The sequence below is a fragment of the Apiospora marii genome (assembly GCF_038362585.1).
Source record: "Apiospora marii strain CBS 49790 chromosome Unknown utg000004l_segment0_segment1, whole genome shotgun sequence".
Classification (NCBI taxonomy): domain Eukaryota; kingdom Fungi; phylum Ascomycota; class Sordariomycetes; order Amphisphaeriales; family Apiosporaceae; genus Apiospora; species Apiospora marii.
Genome location: NW_027117376.1, coordinates 496313 through 517291, shown reverse-complemented (window position 1 = coordinate 517291; position 20979 = coordinate 496313). Strand labels below are relative to the sequence as shown.

General features: G+C 52.1%; 5 protein-coding genes across 5 annotated transcripts; 2 read left to right on the top strand and 3 right to left on the bottom strand.

Annotated features, from left to right (window-relative positions):
• Positions 1 to 381: 381 nt before the first annotated feature.
• PG985_007133 (uncharacterized protein) lies at positions 382 to 4394 on the bottom strand (the record flags this gene model as incomplete). The annotated part of the gene is made up of 5 exons (XM_066826902.1): positions 382 to 602; positions 731 to 1036; positions 1108 to 2903; positions 2969 to 3709; positions 3760 to 4394. The coding sequence occupies 5 exons, from the start codon at positions 4392 to 4394 to the stop codon at positions 382 to 384; spliced, it is 3699 nt and encodes a 1232-aa protein (XP_066684577.1).
• A 2214-nt stretch (positions 4395 to 6608) lies between these two features.
• Positions 6609 to 10226, top strand: PG985_007132 (uncharacterized protein; the record flags this gene model as incomplete). Its single annotated transcript, XM_066826901.1, has 5 exons — positions 6609 to 7931; positions 7990 to 8880; positions 8931 to 9003; positions 9058 to 9790; positions 9848 to 10226. The coding sequence occupies 5 exons, from the start codon at positions 6609 to 6611 to the stop codon at positions 10224 to 10226; spliced, it is 3399 nt and encodes a 1132-aa protein (XP_066684576.1).
• Positions 10227 to 11130: 904 nt separating this feature from the next.
• Positions 11131 to 12448, bottom strand: PG985_007131 (uncharacterized protein; the record flags this gene model as incomplete). The annotated part of the gene is made up of 3 exons (XM_066826900.1): positions 11131 to 11810; positions 11893 to 12217; positions 12317 to 12448. 3 exons carry the CDS (start codon positions 12446 to 12448, stop codon positions 11131 to 11133), a joined length of 1137 nt encoding a protein of 378 aa, XP_066684575.1.
• A 3803-nt stretch (positions 12449 to 16251) lies between these two features.
• Positions 16252 to 20173, top strand: PG985_007130 (solute carrier family 25 member 39; the record flags this gene model as incomplete). The annotated part of the gene is made up of 10 exons (XM_066826899.1): positions 16252 to 16439; positions 16530 to 16603; positions 16665 to 16936; positions 16990 to 17531; positions 17590 to 17830; positions 17885 to 18300; positions 18359 to 18707; positions 18781 to 19379; positions 19477 to 19794; positions 19873 to 20173. 10 exons carry the CDS (start codon positions 16252 to 16254, stop codon positions 20171 to 20173), a joined length of 3300 nt encoding a protein of 1099 aa, XP_066684574.1.
• A 282-nt stretch (positions 20174 to 20455) lies between these two features.
• Positions 20456 to 20774, bottom strand: PG985_007129 (uncharacterized protein; the record flags this gene model as incomplete). Its single annotated transcript, XM_066826898.1, has 2 exons — positions 20456 to 20604; positions 20699 to 20774. The coding sequence occupies 2 exons, from the start codon at positions 20772 to 20774 to the stop codon at positions 20456 to 20458; spliced, it is 225 nt and encodes a 74-aa protein (XP_066684573.1).
• Positions 20775 to 20979: the final 205 nt, after the last annotated feature.

The following is a 20979-nucleotide window of genomic DNA, read 5'->3' as shown; positions in this document are numbered from 1 at the left end:
CCATTCAGTGCCAATCCGAATCTATCCGTTTCTCTTGCTCCTTTTCTCCTCGACCAACCGTGATTGACCGGTATTCATATTCGTACACCATTCATGAGAAGTAGTCCAACATCATGAGCGCTGCTGCTGCGCAAACACTAGCTACACCTCAACTCCTTGTATGATCCTGAAACCTGTAAAGATACAGGTCTCCAATCCAAGCGAGTAAGAAATGCCTAGATCATAACCAAGCGGCCCGAGGCAACACGCAAAGATGCCTCCAACTCAACGTGAATAGCCAACTCTGGACAGTTCCGTAGAGAAATACTGGCGGTCCAAGTACGCGCAAGTACGCAGGAACAGGAAAATGTGCTACAAAGTCGACGGCCCCGGTGGTTGTTATTAAGCATTCAAGGTTTTGATCATCATCTTCACCTTGCGCTTGTCCGTCACCAGTAGGTTTCGTACGTCGAAGACTGCATGCATAGTTTCGACGACCTTGTGGAAGCTGCTAGCAGCACCACGTTCCTGTGTGAATCGAACTATGCTTAGCGGGTTGCGCTTGCCGTGCTCAATGACCGTCATGATCTCCGCGGCGAACGAGACTTCCTTCATGTTGAGATCTGAACAGATGACTTTGTTAGTGATATATCCAAAGGCAGGAGGTGATGCTCAGCATCTCTGGCTGATGGGTAGGAGACGGATCCCACCATCGGTCGCATGATGGGCGTGTATATGAGTGTATACGTACAGTTATGGAAGCCCACGCGACCAAAGACAATGTTTCTGTCCTTGTCTACCTGGACATCACGAATGCCATAGCGACGCCACTCTTTAAGGAGGATGGCAATCTCCTGACGAGCCCGGCGGCGAGAGATGTTGAAGCAAAGGTGGCCGGTTGCAGGCTTCACGCGGAATAAGCGAGCCAGCCAATTCTGTTGTGGTTCGATGTTGCGAGCAGCAACACTTTCATTGCGCTTGTCTACCCGATGTGGCCGTGACGGATGATTGTACATACGGGCATTCTCAGGACTCGGCGAATCATCGTACTCGGGGCCTGGTAGGCGATAAGCATGAGATCATAAATAGTAGGAGTTATGGGGAAATGCATCTTGGTTAAAATCTTACCTGCGAGTGAGAGCTGCATTTGCTCCTCATCTCTGCTGCTGCGCCAGAAAGCGAAACTGAAGCTTTTCTTCTTATTGGGCGGCATAGTCGGAACCGATGAGACGCTGCTTTCGGTATACGATAGCTCTGCACTGTGCTCAAAAGTAGAGCCTTGATGAGATTTGAATACGTCTTCCTTGTCCTTGGAGGCTCTCTTGAACCACGAAGACTTCTTCCTCACACCACCCGAAGAGCTTCTCTGTGAAAGTGTAGCGGGTTCCTCGGGAATCGTCTTCGTAAGCTCGTCGTGTGCAAATTGTTGACGTAGGTTCACTTCCTGTTGAGCTTGTGCACCACTATTTGCAGAACACTTGCGGATGTTGAGAGGCGCTGGTGCTTTTACCGGGCTGCGCTTCACAGAAGGTGATTCTACTACGCGAATTGTGTTCTCTTGACGAGCCAGATACTCGAGAGCCTTATCGTCGGTTGAGGTACTAGACGTGATTCTTCCAGGGACAGGTGCTGAGGAGTTTCGTGCATTGACGTGCTGTGCTTCGTGAATGGACGGTAATGGAACAGTATCCTTTCCCCATTGGGTGCTGTACCTTGAATAAATGGGAGCTGAAACGGTTCGCCTATCCTCCTCTGCCTTCTTCGAGGAGGGAACAAGCTTGTTCAGATTGGACACCATCCGGTCCACGTGCCCCTTAAACTCGTTGGACTTCGTATGGCTCCTTTCCATTCTTTTCTTGGCCATTGTAACCTCATGAAGCTTCGATTCAGTTGGGGGCGGTGCGGGAGGTAAAGGTCGTGTGTCCCATTGGCGTGGGCCGCGCAAAGCGGCTCGTCCATTGTTTTGAGGGGGAGTCGGTGTCTCCATAGCCACAGACAAAGATCTCGCATCTTGATAAGTCCCCATGCTACTGACCGGCATTGGCGAAGATTCCATCGATGCCTCGTCTCCAGACTCGGGGAGGAGAAGAGAACTGTTGAAGGCTTGGTCGCAATCCTTTGCTATGCTATGACTGAAGTGTCGGAGCTCATCATTCCAAACCAAACCAGTGTCGTTAGCCCTAGAGAGCTCAGTCATCGTCTTTGACCCATGATTTCCACGAGCAGTCTCCCTCAGGCGTTTACTGTGTCTGATAGGACTACCATATGGCTCATGAGCTTGGGTGTACGTAGCATCGTCACCGCATATACTTTCAGTGCCCTTGGAGCTTGAATCTGGCCTTGTACCTGTTGGTTTGCGGACACGAGAGAAGTCCACGCCGCGCTTATGTCGCGAAGCATTTCGCTTGTAAGGAGTGCCATCTCCACTCCTGAGAGAAGTGAGCGATCGCCGGGTCGAGTGTAGGCCCGGAGTGGTAGCCAAGCGCCTGTTGTATCTAGCATTCCTCGAATAAGTAGAACCGCTTCTGACCGAACCACTCCGAATCCTACCACCGTTGGTGAGCCTGATCGAGCTTTTCGCAATGCTTCCATTGCGGTGGACAGTAATCTTGGCGTGGCTTGCTTCGTTCTCTCCCATGATTCGCGATGACTTGAACGGATCATAACTCCGTATGGTGCCTCCGGCATCTGTCGCGGTCTCCATGCCATTCTCGTCGGTAGCAACGTTCGAAATGACTGTGAACCTGGACGGTACCCTGCCGGGACGCCCAGGGAATTCGAGCGTGGTGAGCTTCCGCTTCCACGTCGCAGGCTGCAGATGATGGAAATCGCTCGGAGAGTGAGGTATGTTACACCGGTAGTTCTCGAGCTGCTTCTCCATATACCGAAGCAATAGGTGGTAGAACAGTTTCTTGTCACTTGACCTAAGGGGAAATAATTAGTCTTTGCGACGGCACAAATACCACACTAATTCTGCCCGGGTACTCACTCTTCACCTATAAGCTCCTCGATGATTTTCTCCTCGCTGAAGGTGTGCCACATTGACTTGAGCTGCCGGACGATGTCCAAGTCGACGTCCTCCAACGCCACTTGAGTCTGTCGTCCGCCATGACGGATAGCATCCAGTTGAAAATCATCCTTGCTCAGCTGTTTCAAGTCGTCAAAGGCATCGTATGCCGTAATAAGATCATGCTCCCATATGTCTCTGATACAAATCCGCCTGTCCGGGTTGGGCTGGAGCATCCGTCGGATCAAATCCCTGCTGGCCCAGCTCAGGTGCTCCGGTTCCGAGTATCTTCCGAGCTGTGCTTTGTGGAGCAATCTCTTCAAGTTGCCCTCCCGGTCATCAAACGGAAGGCGGCCACATAGACACGCGTAGAGAATGACGCCAGCACTCCATACATCGACCTTGTGACCCAGATACCCTCGGTTCTGGTTCACTAGTTCAGGGGCAGCGTAATGGGGGCTACCGCATGCCGTTTGGAGCCAGTGCGTCGGGCCTTGGTGGATCGCTGCCATGCCAAAATCAGCAATCTTAATCTGGCCAGTGTTGGAAATCAGGATGTTTTCGGGTTTGAGGTCTCGGTGGCAGATGTTGAACGAATGGCAATAATCCAGGGCACTGATAATCTGTCGGAAGAAAAATACGGTTTCGTCTTCTCGCAGGCACTGGTATTCGTTTATGTACTCGAACAGGTCGCCATGGTTGACATACTCGAGCACAAGATAGCTGGGATGATGTTAGTGTATCGACACGCCTGGGTTATGCATCTTACTTACATCTCAGAACGATTCTCCCAGATGTCGTATATCTTCATGATATTGGGATGATCGATGAGCTTCAGCAGCGCCACTTCTCTTTCGATGGATAAGGGCATGCGATTTTGCCGCTTGAATTCATCCTTTGACTGGTCCCAGGCGTCGATGTCCTGGAGACTGCCAGCCTGTGTCAAACGAACCCCGTGTTTAGGGAGGATCTTGACGGCCGCATCATCTCCAGTCTCTGAATGTCTGGCAAGCCTAACTCTACCAGCTGAACCCTTTCCTAGGGTTTTACCAAGATGCCATGGCCCAACATGGGTCTTCCGCTTACTGCTTGACGCTCCGCTCGACGTAGAGATCTGAGAGTTACGCTTATCGGCATTGGGCTCAGTCTGGGGACCAGGTACACCGTGTGAGACTGCTGAGGCAGAGACACGTGTCGGAACTGTGGTTTCGCCTTGAGGAACGGCGGTCTGACGATGGCCTCTGGGACCTCTAGAGCTGGACCGATTCTTGGGGCCACTCTCCTCTCCACGACGGGCCTGCGATATGGGCTTCTCTGAGTAGTATGTGGATGCATTGACGACACGATGGGTCGCGTCACTCAGAGGAGGCCTCGCGTGCTGCGACCTTCGCATATCCCGATTGTCCATTGCAGCGCATGGAGAACCAGGGCACGATGAGTAGCGCCCTCGTTAATCAATTTTCAGCGCGATTGTTGCGCATCAATGACAGGTGGGTGGGGGCCAAAAGCTGTATCAGAGAAAGTGCATCTGTGAGTAGGACAGACTGGAGGGGAAGGTACTTGGGTGGCACGACTTTCGACCTACGTGCAGCTGTACCAGAGTTTGGGGCAAGCTCACAGCAAACAGAGATTGGAAAAATGAAGTAGAGAACAAGATAGGACAAGCAACCAAACTGGACGTACCAAGAATGGCGCCTGGAATTCTAGGAGGAGAGCTCGGTGATATGAGAGGGAGGGAGTTGGTTGGAACGCGATGTTTTGGCTGAAAGGGCTAGTCTCTTCCTATCCTCATTCATGCCATCGAGTATGGATGACTGGAGGTTGTGGGGGCTTGGGCAGCTCTCAGGTACCTGCCCGCCTACTTGACGTGGACCAGCGAAGAATTCGGAACCAGAGGTCCAGTTGAAGCAAGCAACTAGCTGGAATAATTGTTGCCGTTCGGAAACCTTAGGTAGGAAAGACCCAAGCTTATGGTTGTTTCAGGAAACTGGCAATAACACTGTACTGTTCTGATGCCGCATTTTTTTGAGGTTTATCCCTTGACACCATACTGCATGTCTACTCCAAAGAACCAACTTTTGGCTGTTCTGACTGGGCTGGGCCGTCCACTGTCACGGTGTGTTTAGCAATCCATGAAATTGTCAAATGGTGTAGGTAGTTGAAGTGACTTGCGAAGGGCATTCATATCCCAATACACTCTAGAGGTTTTAGATATTGTGACCTTTAGACCGACAACCAACATGAGTATCGTTCTTCCGTGGGCCCTCTCTTAGAACACGAGCGTCGAAATCCCAGGCAAGGGTGCCGAATGTTTTGTTCCTGCCTCAGGCGTAGGCCAGAGACTATATCCAACATATCTCATTAAATTATTACTTCTTATGTTTGCTTTCATTCTTTCTCATGACCCTTCAGATGTCTCCTCTAAACCTCCGTCTCTGGCGTATAGAATGCCACTGGAAGACAGAAAGGAACTGAAGGGGCTTGTAGCCCAGGCATGAGTAGGAATTGTGAAAATGCATGCCCAGCTTTGTATAGAGGGCTCCAAGCTAAATGCTGATACTGGAGGTGTTAACATGGGTAGCATCCCATATTGCCGCTCTTTGCTGGCAGAGGCTCCAAATAATACTCAATCGTCAGCAGTGTATCGTCTTCTATTTCTAGAATTGTATTCCCGGATACTTGCAATACACAGGCATAGGATCAGCCGATCTGGTGATGTTGTAGAAATCCACACGCAAGGATACGTGCCCTCATACTTCCGTGGGTTGGTTCAACTTGGTCGACACGAGACACTGGAAGAGGCCCTATCACAGGGGACCACAGGCGTTTCTTTGGCAACTGTGGCAAATAAAGTCGTGTAGGTGGCATCGTGACCCATGGAATAGGTGTTGTTAGCTTCTAGCACTGCTACTGTATCATAAAGTCCAAAATACTGCACCTATGGGGGCATTGCCTCGACAGAGGCCCGTCAACAATGAAGCCATCAAAGACCGCACAGGTGTTAAAGGTGGCAAAACGTCGTGGACCCGAAATTGCTGCAGTGATAGGTATTGGTATTGCAGGGTGCAACCACATTACTGTAAGTCAATACATCAAGCGATCATGACCTGAGGAAACATGCTTGCCCAGCTCCTCATCACCTACCATACGACTGTTTAGATACATGCGCCTTAGCAGATGGAGTTTTGTTCCGTGGCAGTGGCAACCCAATCATTCCATCTAGCGAGAGCCATTTGAACGTGTAGGTTAGGTCCATAAGTAAGCAGTATGTGGTTGTTGAAAAGAGCCCGACTGGAGCGTTCCGGGCCAGGAATCACAAGCGTTCAATGGATGGACACGGCCAACTTTATTTAGTGGCACCCATCTCAAACCCCACCCATTAAAACAGACGCGCCAAGCCAACACTGTTCACGCGTTGACCCTCATTTTACCTATTCCCAGATTGACCCCACATGTGTTTCCTTGCCTTCTGCGCAGCACAACTCTTGAATTGCCAGCTATTGCAGTCTGAACGTTGGCAGCCTTGTGCACCATCATGATCGATTAACCCTTTTGCCAGGAGGCCGCTCTCACATATACATCACTATCGCGTCGCACAAGAAAAGCCCGCCCAGCTACCGAGATGCCCTCTACTACGTCGCGCCGCCGCTCGCGCTCGGTTTTTGAGGATGAGGACGGTCAATCTCCAATCCCCGAATCAGCAAAACGACAGCGCCAAGGCCGTAGAAGACAGACAATCGACAACGAAGCCGATGACGATGAGGACGATGTTAGCGAAGTAAATGGATCTCACACTCAGACAAACGGTTCCTCGAGTTTTCGCACAAATGGTGCCTCGACCCAGAATGGGACCCGCGACATGGGAGAGTACCATCCAGGTGCCATCGTCCGAGTTATGGTGGAGGATTTCGTGACGTACGAACACGCCGAATTCTTCCCTGGTCCCAACCTCAACATGGTCATCGGCCCCAATGGAACGGGCAAGAGCTCACTGGTATGCGCCATCTGCCTTGGGTTGGGATTCCACCCTAGAAACCTAGGGCGTGCTGGCCATGTCGGTGAGTTCGTGAAGCATGGCAAAGACTCTGCCGTTATTGAAGTCGAACTACAAGCGAATTCCAACCAACGCAGCAACCCCATTGTTCGCGTGCAAATTTCACGTGAAGATAATGGCAGGAAGTGGTGGCTTAATGGCAGGGAATCCACCCAGAAGGCCGTGCATGGCTTGACCAAGGAAATGCGAATCCAAATAGACAACCTCTGCCAGTTTCTTCCCCAAGATAAGGTTGCAGAATTCGCGGGTCTTACCCCGATCGATCTCCTCCACGAGACTTTGCGAGCAGCCGCACCAGAAGAGATGATCGAGGAGCAGTCAAAATTGAAGGAATGGCATCAGGAGCACAAGAAACTCAAGGGCAATGTTGATGCTTCCTCTGAGACTCTCAGACAGCTGGAGAGCCGCCAACAGGCCCAGCAAGCTGATGTTGACAGGCTTAAGGAGCGCGAGGCCATCACAGAGAGGATCGAGGAGTGGAAGAAAGCGCGCATATGCGCGTCATACGAAGTTGCACGAGAAGCTTACCAGACGGCTAAAACAAAAACCAGAGAAGCAACTGCGCGGCTTCACAACCTCGAGAGAGCTTGCGGGCCAGCACTTGAGGCTGTAAGCAGCAAAGAGGACTACAAGACCAAGATCGAGTTGGTTGTAAAAGATCGCGAGAAGCGGCTTAAGGATGCCGAGGCTAGGGCTGCTCAAGGTCTTATTGAGATCGAGACACAAGGCAACACCATAGCACAGCAGAAAAGCAAGATCGCCGCAGAACATGGCTCCATAGCAGAGAGGCGGGAAGTAATTCGAAAGCTCAAATCGAAGATAAGGGAACTTGAGGCGAAGCACAAACAAGCGCCCCCAGCGTTCGTTGCCAGCGAGTGGAATCAGAAAATTGTGAGTTATCACCACTCGAAAGCTCCTCGTCTCATGTACTGACTTTGTGTGGATATAGCGAGAAAAAGAGCATATCCAGCGCGAGGTCGCCGAGCAAAAGCGTCAGGCCAATACCAATAGATCTGATATCCAACGCAAGGGGACGGCTGTCCGCGACGAGCAAAAGCAAATCAGGAAAGAGATCGACGATCTAAATTCACAAGAAGGACAGCTAGTGAGCTACCTACGGAGAATTGACGCACATGTTGCCAAAGGTTGGGACTGGCTGCAGGACCATCGCGACGAATTTGAGGAAGAGGTCTTCGGACCTCCCATGCTGAATTGCTCTTTGAAAGACAAGCGGTACTCGGACCTCGTTCAGTCCATGTTGGCAAAGAACGACTTCCTCTGTTTCATCACACAGACAAGGAAAGACCACCAAAAGCTGAGCGACCAGTTTTACAAGGAGATGAAGTTGAGAGTCACCATTAAAACATGTGGTAACAAGATTGAAGAGTTCAAACCACCCATGTCAGCCGATGAGGCACGCCAGCTTGGCATCGACGGCTTCGCCATTGATTATATCGATGGGCCCAGCCCCGTATTAGCTACGCTCTGCTCCGATAAACGACTTCATGCTTCGGGTGTAGCGCTTCGGGAGGCCAGTGCTGAGCAGTTCAAGCAGCTTTTTGAGGGACAGAAGATATCGCAGTGGGCAACAGGATCAACACGCTTCCAGGTGATTCGGAGACGAGAGTACGGTCCCGGTGCTGAGACTACTAGCACAAAACAGGTTCGACCAGGCCAATTCTGGACTGACCAACCCGTGGATAATTCAGAAAAGACCGAGCTTCAACATAAACTTGAGGTAAAGGAAGAAGAGAAGCAGGAGCTAATAAAGGCTTTCCAAGAGGCCAAAGAGCAGCTGGCCGGACTGGAGGACAAGGAAAATGAAGTGGCTGCAGAAATTGTAAGTCTCTTGGCATTTGCTGCTGCTGTATGCCGGCTAACTTCTCCAAGACCCAACTCAGGTCAGACAAAAGCAAATTGCAGACAGCCTTTACCCTCTGGTCAGCACTACCTGAGAAGATCAGTAAGGACTCATGAAACCATCCATATCACTCGAATGCCACTAACCTTATTGAAGGTACTGAACAGGCCAGCTTGGATGAGAGGATGAAAAGCCTGTCCGAGTGCAAATCTCGCATCGCAGAACTCACGTCGGGCGTCGACGACCTGTGTTGCGAAAAAGCGCAAATAGTTCTCCGCCAGAAAGCACTTGTGTCAAACATACGCGATGCTCGTCTTGCATTGTTGGATGCCCACATTCGTCTTATTGAGGCTACCTCCGACATCCAGGGACTGAAGGATCGCAATAGTGATATCACTTCTCATCTTGATAAGACCAAGGAGGAGATCCAGAATCACAGGGCAGCGGCTGTTGCTACTAAAAAAGAGGCCGAGGATGTGAGAGATAGGGTAGGGGCACTTCAGCAAGAAGGGCATAACATCGAGCACCTCCGCGAAAAAGCAGCTGGCAAAACGCCCGAGGATATTGACCAGGAGATCGAGGCTGAAGAAGCTAATTACAGCCTAATCCAGCCGGTTGATCAGCAAATCCTGCGCCAGTACGAGAAGCGGAATCGGGAGATTCAGGACTATACCAATAGAAAGGAAGACCAGGCTCGAAAGCTCGAGAAGGTCGGCAATCAGATCCAGAAGCTGATGCGAAAGTGGGAACCCAGCGTTGACCAGCTGGTTTCTCGTATCAATGATGCTTTCAGCTACAACTTCCAGCAAATTAGCTGCGCTGGCGAAGTTGGTGTACACAAGGAGGAGGATTTCGACCAGTGGTCTATCGTGGTCAAGGTCAAGTTTCGGTATGTCATGACTGAGCTCACCTTTGTCTGTTTTTGCATCGCTGACTGCATATCTAGTGAAAACGAGACTCTGCAGCAACTTAATCAGCATCGTCAGTCGGGTGGCGAGCGCGCTGTGTCGACGATCTTTTACCTAATGGCTCTGCAGTCTATGGCACAGGCCCCCTTCCGTGTCGTGGACGAGATCAATCAAGGAATGGACCCGCGCAACGAGCGCATGGTGCACGAGCGCATGGTCGAGATTGCATGCCGCGAACATACCAGCCAGTACTTTCTTATTACTCCCAAGCTGCTGACTGGCCTGCGATACGACCCGCGCATGCGTGTCTTGTGCATTGCCAGCGGCGAGCATGTCCCGTCCGAGGCACGGCAACTGGATTTCAAGAAGCTAGTGGGTCTGCAGCGTGCTGCTAACACCCTGAAGGCTTCAGCCTAGGGTTCCCAGACACCAAGTAATCTGATTTGGCGGCGGTTTGCCTTCGGGCTTGTAATAGTTTTATCAGCATGGCGTTTACTTAGGGGGAATCAGTATTCTCAAGCTTAACTTAGTACAGGTTGGGGACGTATATCTCTCGACCGACGAAGAAGGTGGAGGTCCATGAACGAACAGATATGTGGCATACGCCAAGAGTTCAGATGCCAGGATGGATTCGGGCGTATACTAACGCCTGTCATTGAACAGAGTGGTCGCTCTGGTTCTAGAAGACCAACCAGCACGATCATGGGGATATGTCTTGTCCTCGCCTATGTCAACCGCTCTTTAGGTGCGGATTGATTGAATGAATACATTTTAGCCCAATTCGCTGTCTTCGGATGCTCTCCTATCTACATGTCGTGGAATCTCCATAAACACCACATTCTCATTTCTGGTATAACTTCCCGGCAAAGGGTTGATGGAGCTGGGCAGCTAGAACAGGGGGACTTCCGGCACTAGCCATAGGGCTGAGAATCATATCACGTACCGGCAGTTATTAAAATTGGGCCCTGATTGAGGTCAACCAACGACGGCCTGGTGCCTGGGCTTGGCGGTCTCAAATCCCAGAGCTTGTTTGGTACGCTACGCAGTAATGCAGGCTTGGCGGACTCTCGCCGTTGTCGAGGGTTGCGGCACGTGATGATTCATAGGACATAAATGTAGAAGAAGCTTTTGAAGATATATTTTACACTATTGGAGTGTCAATAAGTACTATAGGGTCAGTAATCTCGACTAAGGCATCATGATACGCGTCGGTCCTGAAAGTGCCTGGGTCAAAGCGCTGCTACCTCCTTTCCCACGCCGCCTCCCAAGAGTCACTGCATATCCAACGTGTGCTGCAGCCACCAATGTTACCACCATGCTCTCAAGTTGACGACTTCTTCTTCTCAGTATTCTTGTCGAGAACACCTCCCTCGGGATATTCAGCCAGTATGCCTCCCCCGGGATATCTTGTTTTTGGGACCTCTCCTTCCTCGGGATGTTTTGCCACATCGTCGCGAAGCCGTATGTTTCTCCAGGACGCCAGGAACGTGGCCTTCCACTCGCCCTCCTGCTCGGCCGGGCGCCGGAAGCGGGCCCAGAAGGACTGCCGCGCGTCGACGAACCAGACGAGGGCCCAGTACGACGAGCTGACGATGCTCAGGATCAGACTGACCCAGACGAGCGCGAGGGCGGGGCCGCCGACCTTGGAGCCGATGGTGAGAGCGCTGCCGAAGCTTGCGAGGACGGTGTGGATGACGTAGGCGACCGTGGTCGACACGATGGCGCTGATGGCGAGGAAGCCCGGGGCGAGGCCCGCGACGAGCATGTTGCCCAGCGTCAGCAGCCGGACGCGCGGCAGCACCAGCGACGCCATTGAGGTCAGCGCCACGAGGCCCGAGACGACGAGCCCCACGTAGAGGAAGGCCGCGTTGGCCGTGGTGGCGGCGAGCAGGGCGCCGCCTGTCGACTCGCCCGTCGAGCTGATGGTCTCCAGGAACGGGAAGGAGACGTTGGTGTTGCCGACGACGACGTAGCTGGTGATGTTCGTGATGCCCCCGATGGCTACGACATGGTCAGTCATTGTTCGGGTTAGATTAAGGGGGGATGCTCTCAATGTTCCCCTGGGAAACTAGAAAGGACTTACCATCTCCCACCCTCTTGAAGCTGGGACACGATTCGATATTTATTTTGGAACTGGGGTTGTTCGGATCGGAGAGTTTCCCCTGGCATATGTTCTGTAGGTAGATGATATATTCATCCTTGAGCCCGAGGGACTCGGTTGCCTCTTTGACGAGATCATTCACAATGCCCTGCAGCCCCTGATTGACTTCGGAGGTCAAGTTATTGACAGCACCATCCAGGCCCGGGATCAGCCCGGTAATACCGCCGATGATGGAGCCCGTAGTAGTAGACGAGGTGTTCGCCGTCTTGATCTCGACGAGGTTGGTTCCGACTTCGGAAGTATTCAACTAATGATGTATTAGAACATATGTCAGACAGATATCGCCCGTGGCTACATTGTTGTCGCCTGCGAACAAGCTTTGGGGGAGGAGCAGAAAACGACCTACCGAGAGTAGATAGTATCCCGAGTTCCTACCCGGTTTGGTTCCGGCGGTGACCAGAACGATCAGGAGCGCGAAAGACACCATCGAACATACGATGGGAATGACTGCGCTAAGCCGTAACCTCCCTACAGCCATGGTGGGAAATGATTCAAGTATGAATATGAAGAGAGAGATATATAGATTGGTCCGGGTATCGGCTATAGTTCGTGGTTTTCGGCAATCCTCTTCGTGTCGTTGATGATCGTGATATCTCGAAATATTAGTGACTTTAGGCGCTTCTTTATCAATCGCGCACGAATGAGCTAGAAACGATTGTGGCATATCTTGCTGAGACGGAGCAGCACAGTCACATATATAAGCACATGATGTAGAGACGAAGACGAAAGTAGGACTACAGGTTCATTTGAGGGCCACGAAATTGACGTAATGCTCCCCGACACAAGAGAACCTGGGCAAAACATAATTTCGACTTCGATCTTCTTCTTTTCGCGAGTACGGTTTGGTGGCCACCCCTCTTTGGTGAATTATGCGCGAGTGGCATGCGTACATATGTCCGTGGGGTTCCGTCTCAACGATGCCCGATCCGAATACGCGCCAGCTACTTCCCGGCCGCTGCCCAGGTTCCCTCAGCGCCCGTATCAATGCGGATGTCGTGTGAGGGGCCGCGACTGCTATTCACTCGTTGTATGTCATGCCCCGGTCGCATTCACGAGTTTGGTAGCCGAGTGCCAAATGCCATCCTTTTCCCTTTCGAGGGACTTGGTCGATTTCAGCCACGGACTTACGAGGAGTATTATTGACTCTTGACACTTGATGGAATGTAAGGGCTTTTTGCCAAGCATGTCATTGAATGCAAACCCGGAATTTTAGGTTAATTGGTGCATCAACGTGTTCAGCTAACGCGGCCACACAGGCTGCAGCGACGTCACACAAAGCTCTCCTCATCCGGGGTTTTGTCATCTTGTTTCATGATCACTTTGCGCTGGAAGGGACCGAGATGCGACATCAGGCAAGCTGAATGGGAAGGCAGCATTCCCGTCCTGAGCCATACCCTACCAGAGTCGTCCAGTCCAGACCATTGTGGGCGTTATGGCACGGTTGAGATTAGTGCTTGGTAAAAATAAGTGTAAGGCCACACCAGGACGGGCAGAACATTTGACTGGCGTCCAGCCTTAGTAAACGCCCTGCTTGCATGACGGGTATTGCGAGGTAACCTTGAACTGCTTTCGTGGCGGTTGGTGGTGGTGGTCACACACCCGGAGTATCAGCCTTGCGGGATCTGTTTGATCGAGAACTCGATCCAGATCGCACGCATTACAGCGCTGGCTTGACTGCCGTTCTTACAGCAGTGTGGCAAGGCGATCGAACCGGCAGTGTGGCAGTGATGCTCGTTTTCGGCACCGCCCTATGGGTATTGGCTTTGGTGGCGGGAACCGCTGGGGCGAGATGGGCGATTTGTGGTAAGCTGGAATCTAAGTTGACTAGAACTTTCGTTAATCGTGCTAGAAGCGCAAGGCGAAATGATGAAGTGAGATAAGGCAAGCGCCTACTAACTAAAGTAAAGATGTCGATATTGCCAAATCGAGGGCAGAATATGCGTACTGACTATCGACGTAGGTGTTGGTGGCAAGTCCCTGCGAGAATAAACCGGCCAAGTCTTTTCTTGAAATCAGAACTTCAACAGAAGATTATTAAAGCAGTACGAGCAGTACTCGTTTATTACACTGTCGCAATCTGGCGTAAGCAGAATAATCAACCCAGGTGCTGTCGGTGGTGGTTTATTCCTGCGGTCGCTTGGTGGCTACGAAGTTCAGATTGTTTCTTTGCCTTTGGAATCAGCTCGACAGCCGAGACTTGGACGCTTCAGAGATCCTGACTCTCAGGGGAGCATAAAAGGGGCTTGGAAGCTAGAGGAATCGCGAGTAACGAGGTAAAGTACACACTTACATAAAGGTAGAGAGCCCATGAACACAACCAGGGAATCAACTCAATTGTGCCGTAGTCCCGTTGCTTTAGACGCGACGAAGTGTCCCGAAGACTTGGTTAGTTTTCCGCCGCCGTCATGTACATACCTGACAAGACAGTCTCACGTTCCGTAGCAGAAGTTCAGAAACCCATCCGCGGTCCAAGTCAACCCGCCCTAATTCTGAATGCAAATGACAAATGATGGTCATACCGTCATCCCTTTCCCGGGAAATTGCACCTGGGAGAACCCGTAGGCGAGAAAGTCATACGCGTGTAGACGGCAAGTCACCACGCTCCAGAAAGAAGCATCCAGACTCGACATGGACAGGCCTGAGTATCCTCTTGCGCGAATTTCGGTATTGGCTGGCCGTCTCAACGGTATAGAATCGAAATAGAACCACTTGCGTTTAAAAATTTAAAAGTGGAACGAGGATAAGTAGCCACCATGATCTGCTCTACTCCCCTCACCGATACGCCTGTGGCTGATGCCATGTGCGCACCCAAGCCCGCTCGCTACACATGGGGTTCGGCGGATTTGTCCATTGTGAGCCGGTCTGGCATCGCTGCCGCTTGACTACAGGATGACTCTTACAATCAATCGGTTTGCAATGCAGACAATACCGAATAGGTAGAACCATACTGCAGGGTGGGAGCTCGGCTAGCGTCCGTCCCCAGAGTGAGCTTATTCGCGGCGCGGCGGATTGGCGCAACGACGTCATTTCCATACATCGAGGATGCAGATTTGTGCAGCTGTTACTATATCCATCATAGCAGAAAAAACGAGGTCGGATGTTGCCCGTAGCCTCACGGACCAAAGGTGGTAATGGATGCATTAGTTGCACTGTACATGTAGTTGGGTTGCCTGTTTAGGCAAGCCGTGTAAGTCGTAGGCGCCCATGAGCCAATCAAAATTTCTTGTCTCGTGCAGCGTGAGGATCGCAGTCTGAAATCTGGTCTGCAACCCCTACTCCGGCTGTGTCACCCAGGCAATGCGGAGTGGAGGAGACCCTGAGTGATTGCATGAGGTTTCTTGCAGCTGCGGGAGGGGATATGATTGGGTGGTTTGGCTTGGCAATTGGGAGGCCGCCGCCGTTGTTGTTGTTGTTGTTTGTTCCCTCCCTGTTGTTTGGCGACGTTCAAGCGTTCCAGCGTTCCTTCCAGTGGGTGATTAATTCCCGCCTTTCTCGCTCCCCACAAACCCGCCAACCCGCCAGTCGCGCATTCCTAATTAAGCAACAGTAGCTGAAAGCTTGACTCCCACAAATGCCCCCCTCAAGCGCCCTCCATCCCATCAAACTGACTTGGCCTCGACTGCAAAGCTGCTTCCTCTAACAGGCTTGCCCCCTCGAGATCAGCGGCCCAGCCACAAAACACAAACGGCATCACGCACTCCGCGGGGCCATGCCGGAAGTGGTGCGCGAATTTCTTGCACCATGTTGGCTGGATTGATCTTGGTTAGCAACCAGCACTGGCAGCACGCAGAGCACCGCCGCCTCTCCCATGCCGCTCCTCAATTCTGACTTTGCCATGCCGACACTAACAGGCTCGTCTAGGTAGGCACGCCCTTGCTCGCTCATTGGATTGCTCTCCCCCCAAGAATGGCACAGTGCTGACCGCATGTGATGGGCCCAAAATCACCCTGCGTTGGTCGAGGCCATCTCGCACTGTGATTTGGGCTCAAGTCGCCAGACATCCAACAGTATGGCATCCTGTTTTGACGTTTGGTTCTCAGAAACTCTCGTCATCAACACAACTGCAGCCACTACCAGGCCATCGGGTCTTGCAGGGCTGCTGTATAATATATAATAGATCAGTGCGACTTACTCAATGGAAAATCTCATGCGCCCTTGACTCGTCTCAAACTCCTTTACCTCTGTACTGCTGGTTGTGCTGCCTCCTTTTTAGGGGAAAATCATCTCTGCAGTGAAGCGTGTGCATCTTCTTCACTTACAAGCCTAGGAACTTTGCAAATAATGGACGAGGAGAATCTCAAATCCCCTGCGGCTGATCGCATTCGCTTCGACGATGGAGAATCGTCGCGACCAGCTCGCCCGGGTAACCTGCGCCGGACTCATTCCAATGGCTCTATGTCCATAAGGAGTGTACGATCGCGTCGCGAGGTTGACCCAGCTATTCTTCTGCCTGTCCAGTATCGCACCGTGTAAGTGCCCAAGACCTCGTCGCCTCCCTATCCCATATTATACTTCAGCGCCTGTATACAGCAACCACGTATCACTAACAACCACCCAAGCTCCTTCCAGATCGAAGAATCGAAAGCCAAGGATGTCGCCGAGGTCTCGAAAGCGAAAGATACTGCTGCCAAGGGTCGATATCCATATACAAACTCAGTTCTGATTTCAAACTTCCGGCTAACATGTCGGTACAGAGCTATCGGCCCTCGAATGGCACACCATCACGACTGAAGAGGCACTCCGTCGCCTCAGCTCCTCGATGGAACAGGGTCTCTCGGATGACCAGGTTACCAGACGGCTGAAGGACTTCGGTCGAAATGCCCCTACACCTCCTAAATCTAATACCATACAGAAGTACCTGGGCTATATGTTCAAAGGCTTTGGTCCCATTTTGCTCATTGGATCTATTCTCGTCTTCGTCTCCTGGAAGCCGCTGGGCGAACCCGACCCTGCAATTGCGAATTTGGTAAGCTGCATCATGACAACACGCTACATAGACTTGAGCTGACATCTTTCCAGGCTCTGGCTATCGTGCTACTCGCCGTCTTCTTCACCCAGGCTGCTTTCAACATGTGGCAAGATTGGTCTTCGTCACGCGTGATGAAGTCGATCACAGGTATGTTGCCAGAGAACACAATGGTCATCCGCGAAGGCAAGCAGCAATCGCTTCCTGCTTCGGAGCTCGTGCCCGGCGATATCGTGTATATCAAGGCCGGTAACAAGCTCCCGGCCGACGTCAGATTCCTTCAGGTCTCCAGCGACGCCAAGTTCGACAGATCCATCCTCACTGGAGAGTCGGCGCCTCTGGCGGCAGCAGTGAATTCTACCGACGACAACTACCTGGAGACACGCTGTATCGGCCTCCAGGGCACCCACTGCACCGCTGGATCATGTACCGGCCTGGTTGTCAACACGGGTGATCGCACCGTCTTCGGTCGCATCGCTACCCTGACCAACTCCCCCAAGACGAAGATGACGACCCTTGAGCGCGAAATCCTGTATTTCGTTGTGATCATCTGCACAATCATGGTGGCAATGATTACAATTGTACTTGTCGTATGGTAAGATTACTCTGTGGGTGTTTGCATAATATCATGTCGCTGACTTTTTTTTTTTCAGGGGCGCTTGGCTGAGAAAGGACCATCCGGATTGGATTTCCGTCCCAACCCTGATTGTGTCATGCGTCAGTGTTGCGATCGCTTTCATTCCAGAAGGTCTCCCTATCGCCCTGACCGCAGGCCTGACGATTACTGCCAACATCATGCGGAAAAACAGCGTGTTGTGTAAGTCACTCAAGACTGTGGAGACGCTTGGCTCGGTTTCCGTGGTGTGTTCAGACAAGACAGGGACTCTCACCCAGGTCAGTATTGCCCTCTACGCCTTTTAGCATCCACTCGCTCACCCACTCTCTTAGAACCGCATGACTGTCACGGATTGCACCATTGGCAACTACACGATGAACCAAGATACCGCAAAACACGAACTTGATGCGAGTGAGGCTCCAGCTGTCGCAGGCATCGTTACAACTGGTGTTGGCCAAGTACGAGCCATCGCAGGCCTCTGTAATGCGGCCGAATTTGATGCTGCTACGAACGGTCTTGCGCTTGAGGAGCGCCGCATTCACGGCGATGCAACCGACCAGGCTATCCTTCGCTTCTCCGAAGGTCTAGGCTCCGTAAATCACTTGCGCCAGAGCTGGCAGAGGACATACGAACTGGCTTTCAACTCCAAGAACAAATACATGATCCGGACCTTTTCCATGTTCAAAGATGATCTGCTGTCGACCACCTTGCCTCAGGCCGAGGCCGAGGTCTTTACTGCGGAGGATACGTATGTTGCTAAAAGCAGTGGTTCCGAAGTCTCACTCCTCACTAACACCAGTCGCTAGGCTTCTGACCATTAAGGGAGCCCCCGATGTGTTGATCGGTCGTTGCACCCATTACACCACCAACGCGGGGGACGCTCATCCTTTTAACCAGGATATGAGAGCCACGATCGAGCAGTTGAAGAACATTTACAGCAGCCAGGGCAAACGGTGCATTCTTCTAGCTCGTAAGGTCGTCTCGAAGGCGGACGTATTGCACCAACCGGGCACGGTTCAATTCGAGGATGCCATGTTCGAACAGGCCAAGACCGACTTGACCCTTGTTGGTCTCCTTGCCATTGTCGATCCCCTCCGACCTGAGATTCGCTCTGTCGTGGCCACCCTGAGGGGCGCGGGAATTCGCATTTTCATGGTAAGCCAGAACTGCTTGCAACCAACCCATCGATCTTAGTTCATGAGTCGAGTCATGCTGATATCCAGCCTAGGTTACGGGTGACTTCGCCTTGACTGCCCTTGCTATTTCCCAAGATGCCGGTATCATTAGTACTCCGTCCTCGATGGTCCACGGCGTGTCCGCTCTGCCTCGCGAACCCCCCGCTGGCTCGATCTCTGAAGACAAGGCCTCCTCCTCGCAGTCGCGGACCTCCATCGTGCTCAGCGGACCGGAACTCATGACGCTCAACGAGCACCAGTGGCGGGTCCTGACCGAGTACGAGGAGATCGTGTTCGCGCGCACCACGCCTGAGCAGAAGCTCCGCATTGTCCGGGAGTTCCAGACGAACGAGGTCGTGGCCATGACGGGCGACGGCGTCAACGACGCTCCTTCCCTGAAAGCGGCCGATATTGGCATCGCCATGGGCGGCGGTTCCGACATCGCCATCGAGGCCGCCGACATGGTCCTGCTCGACACCTTCTCGTCCGTCGTCGAGGCCGTCCAATACGGCCGCGTCGTTTTCGATAACCTCAAAAAGGTCATCTGCTACTTGCTGCCCGCCGGGTCCTTCGCCGAGTTCTGGCCCGTCATGACGAACGTGCTGTTCGGACTGCCGCAAATCCTGTCGTCGTTCCTCATGATTATTATCTGGTGAGTTTATCTGTCATGCAGACTCCTCTCGGACTAGCACCATTGGCGAGTAGTTTTTCCTATGCAATGGATGATGTACTGATACGTATTATCATAGCTGCTTCACCGACTGTGCCGCCGCCACGGTTCTGTCCTACGAGAAACCTGAGGCCGACGTGCTGCTCCGCAAGCCTCGTAACGTCAAGAAGGATCGCCTAGTCAACTGGCAGCTCGTCGCCATGGCTTACGGTGTACTCGGCGTCATCCAGACCCTCGCCTCATTTGCCATGGCCTACTGGTATCTCGAACGCAACGGCATCCCGTTCCGCGTGCTCTGGTTCAGCTTCGGCGTCTTGCCCGACTGGATCGACCCGGACTACTATGCCCAGAAGCTCAACGAGGCCTCGTCTATTTACTTCGTCAACCTTGTCGTCATGTAAGTAATCTCCTCCTTGGTTTCAGCCATGTTCTCCAGACTCCATGAACTAATGTGTATGTACGTACGTCCCAACAGGCAATGGTTCAATCTGATGGCCATCCGCACGCGCCGCTGGAGCATCTTTCAACACCCTCCCGCCTTCAACAAGAACTCGCAGAATCTGGCCCTCTTCCCCGCCATTGCTTTCGCCCTGGTTATGGCCATCTTCTGGCTGTACGTGCCCGTGTTCCAGGAGGTGCTCGGCACTTCCAAGGTGCCCCCGGAGCACTACTTCCTGCCCATGGCCTTCGGCCTCTTCATTCTGATCATGGACGAGGGACGCAAATACATGGTGCGGAAATACCCCAACGGTATCCTTGCCAAGGCTGCTTGGTGAGGAGGGTTGGGTCAAAGGGGGGTCAGACCACGGCGCATTTCATGGAGTCCATCTACTCTTTTCGCTTTTCTACTTTTTGGTTCGAGATTGTTTTACGTATGGGTTCCTTTTGAGATTATACCCGGTAGTACGCATAGCAAGCGGGGCATATATAGTACATGATTAGCATTGGATATGAGCTTGGTAGAGAAATGCCCAGATACGTCGTTAATTTACAAGATTTTAAGACATGTTACATAGAAACTAATAGGATAGTGATGCGGTAGCCGACTTTTCAGTCTCTCAATAGGCAGGCCTGTTCATCCAGTCTTTGATCTTGTCCGACATGCTCCCTGTGCTGCCACGGCGACTTGGAGGATGGGTGACATGGGCCACGGCATCACATTTGCCACTGGACGGGATTCTAGACGGCGCAACGCGGTTGGTTCGACCTTTACGTCGTTGGTTTCTCGGGTCAGCTAAGCTCACTTTCTCTCCCCAACTAGGAGAGTCAAGAAAACGATGGACGTAGTAGTCTCAGCTTACAGTACCAATCGCCCCGGCCGGCGTCGTTGATGATCTCGTTGTACTTCTCCTTGGCTTTCAGGTATGCCTTGGACATGGTGATGGTAGTCTTGGACTTGGGAACTTATTCTTCTTAGGTTGATGGAGGTTGCTACTGCAACCCCTTTCGACGTCTTTGTTGGGTGTCTTGGAGTTGGTTGATGGAACTAGATTCTTTCACCGGGATGAAGAAGTAGTGATAGAGGAGGAAAAGAATCGGGATTGACTGAACATCCACACACATACTTAAGAGAATACCCGGG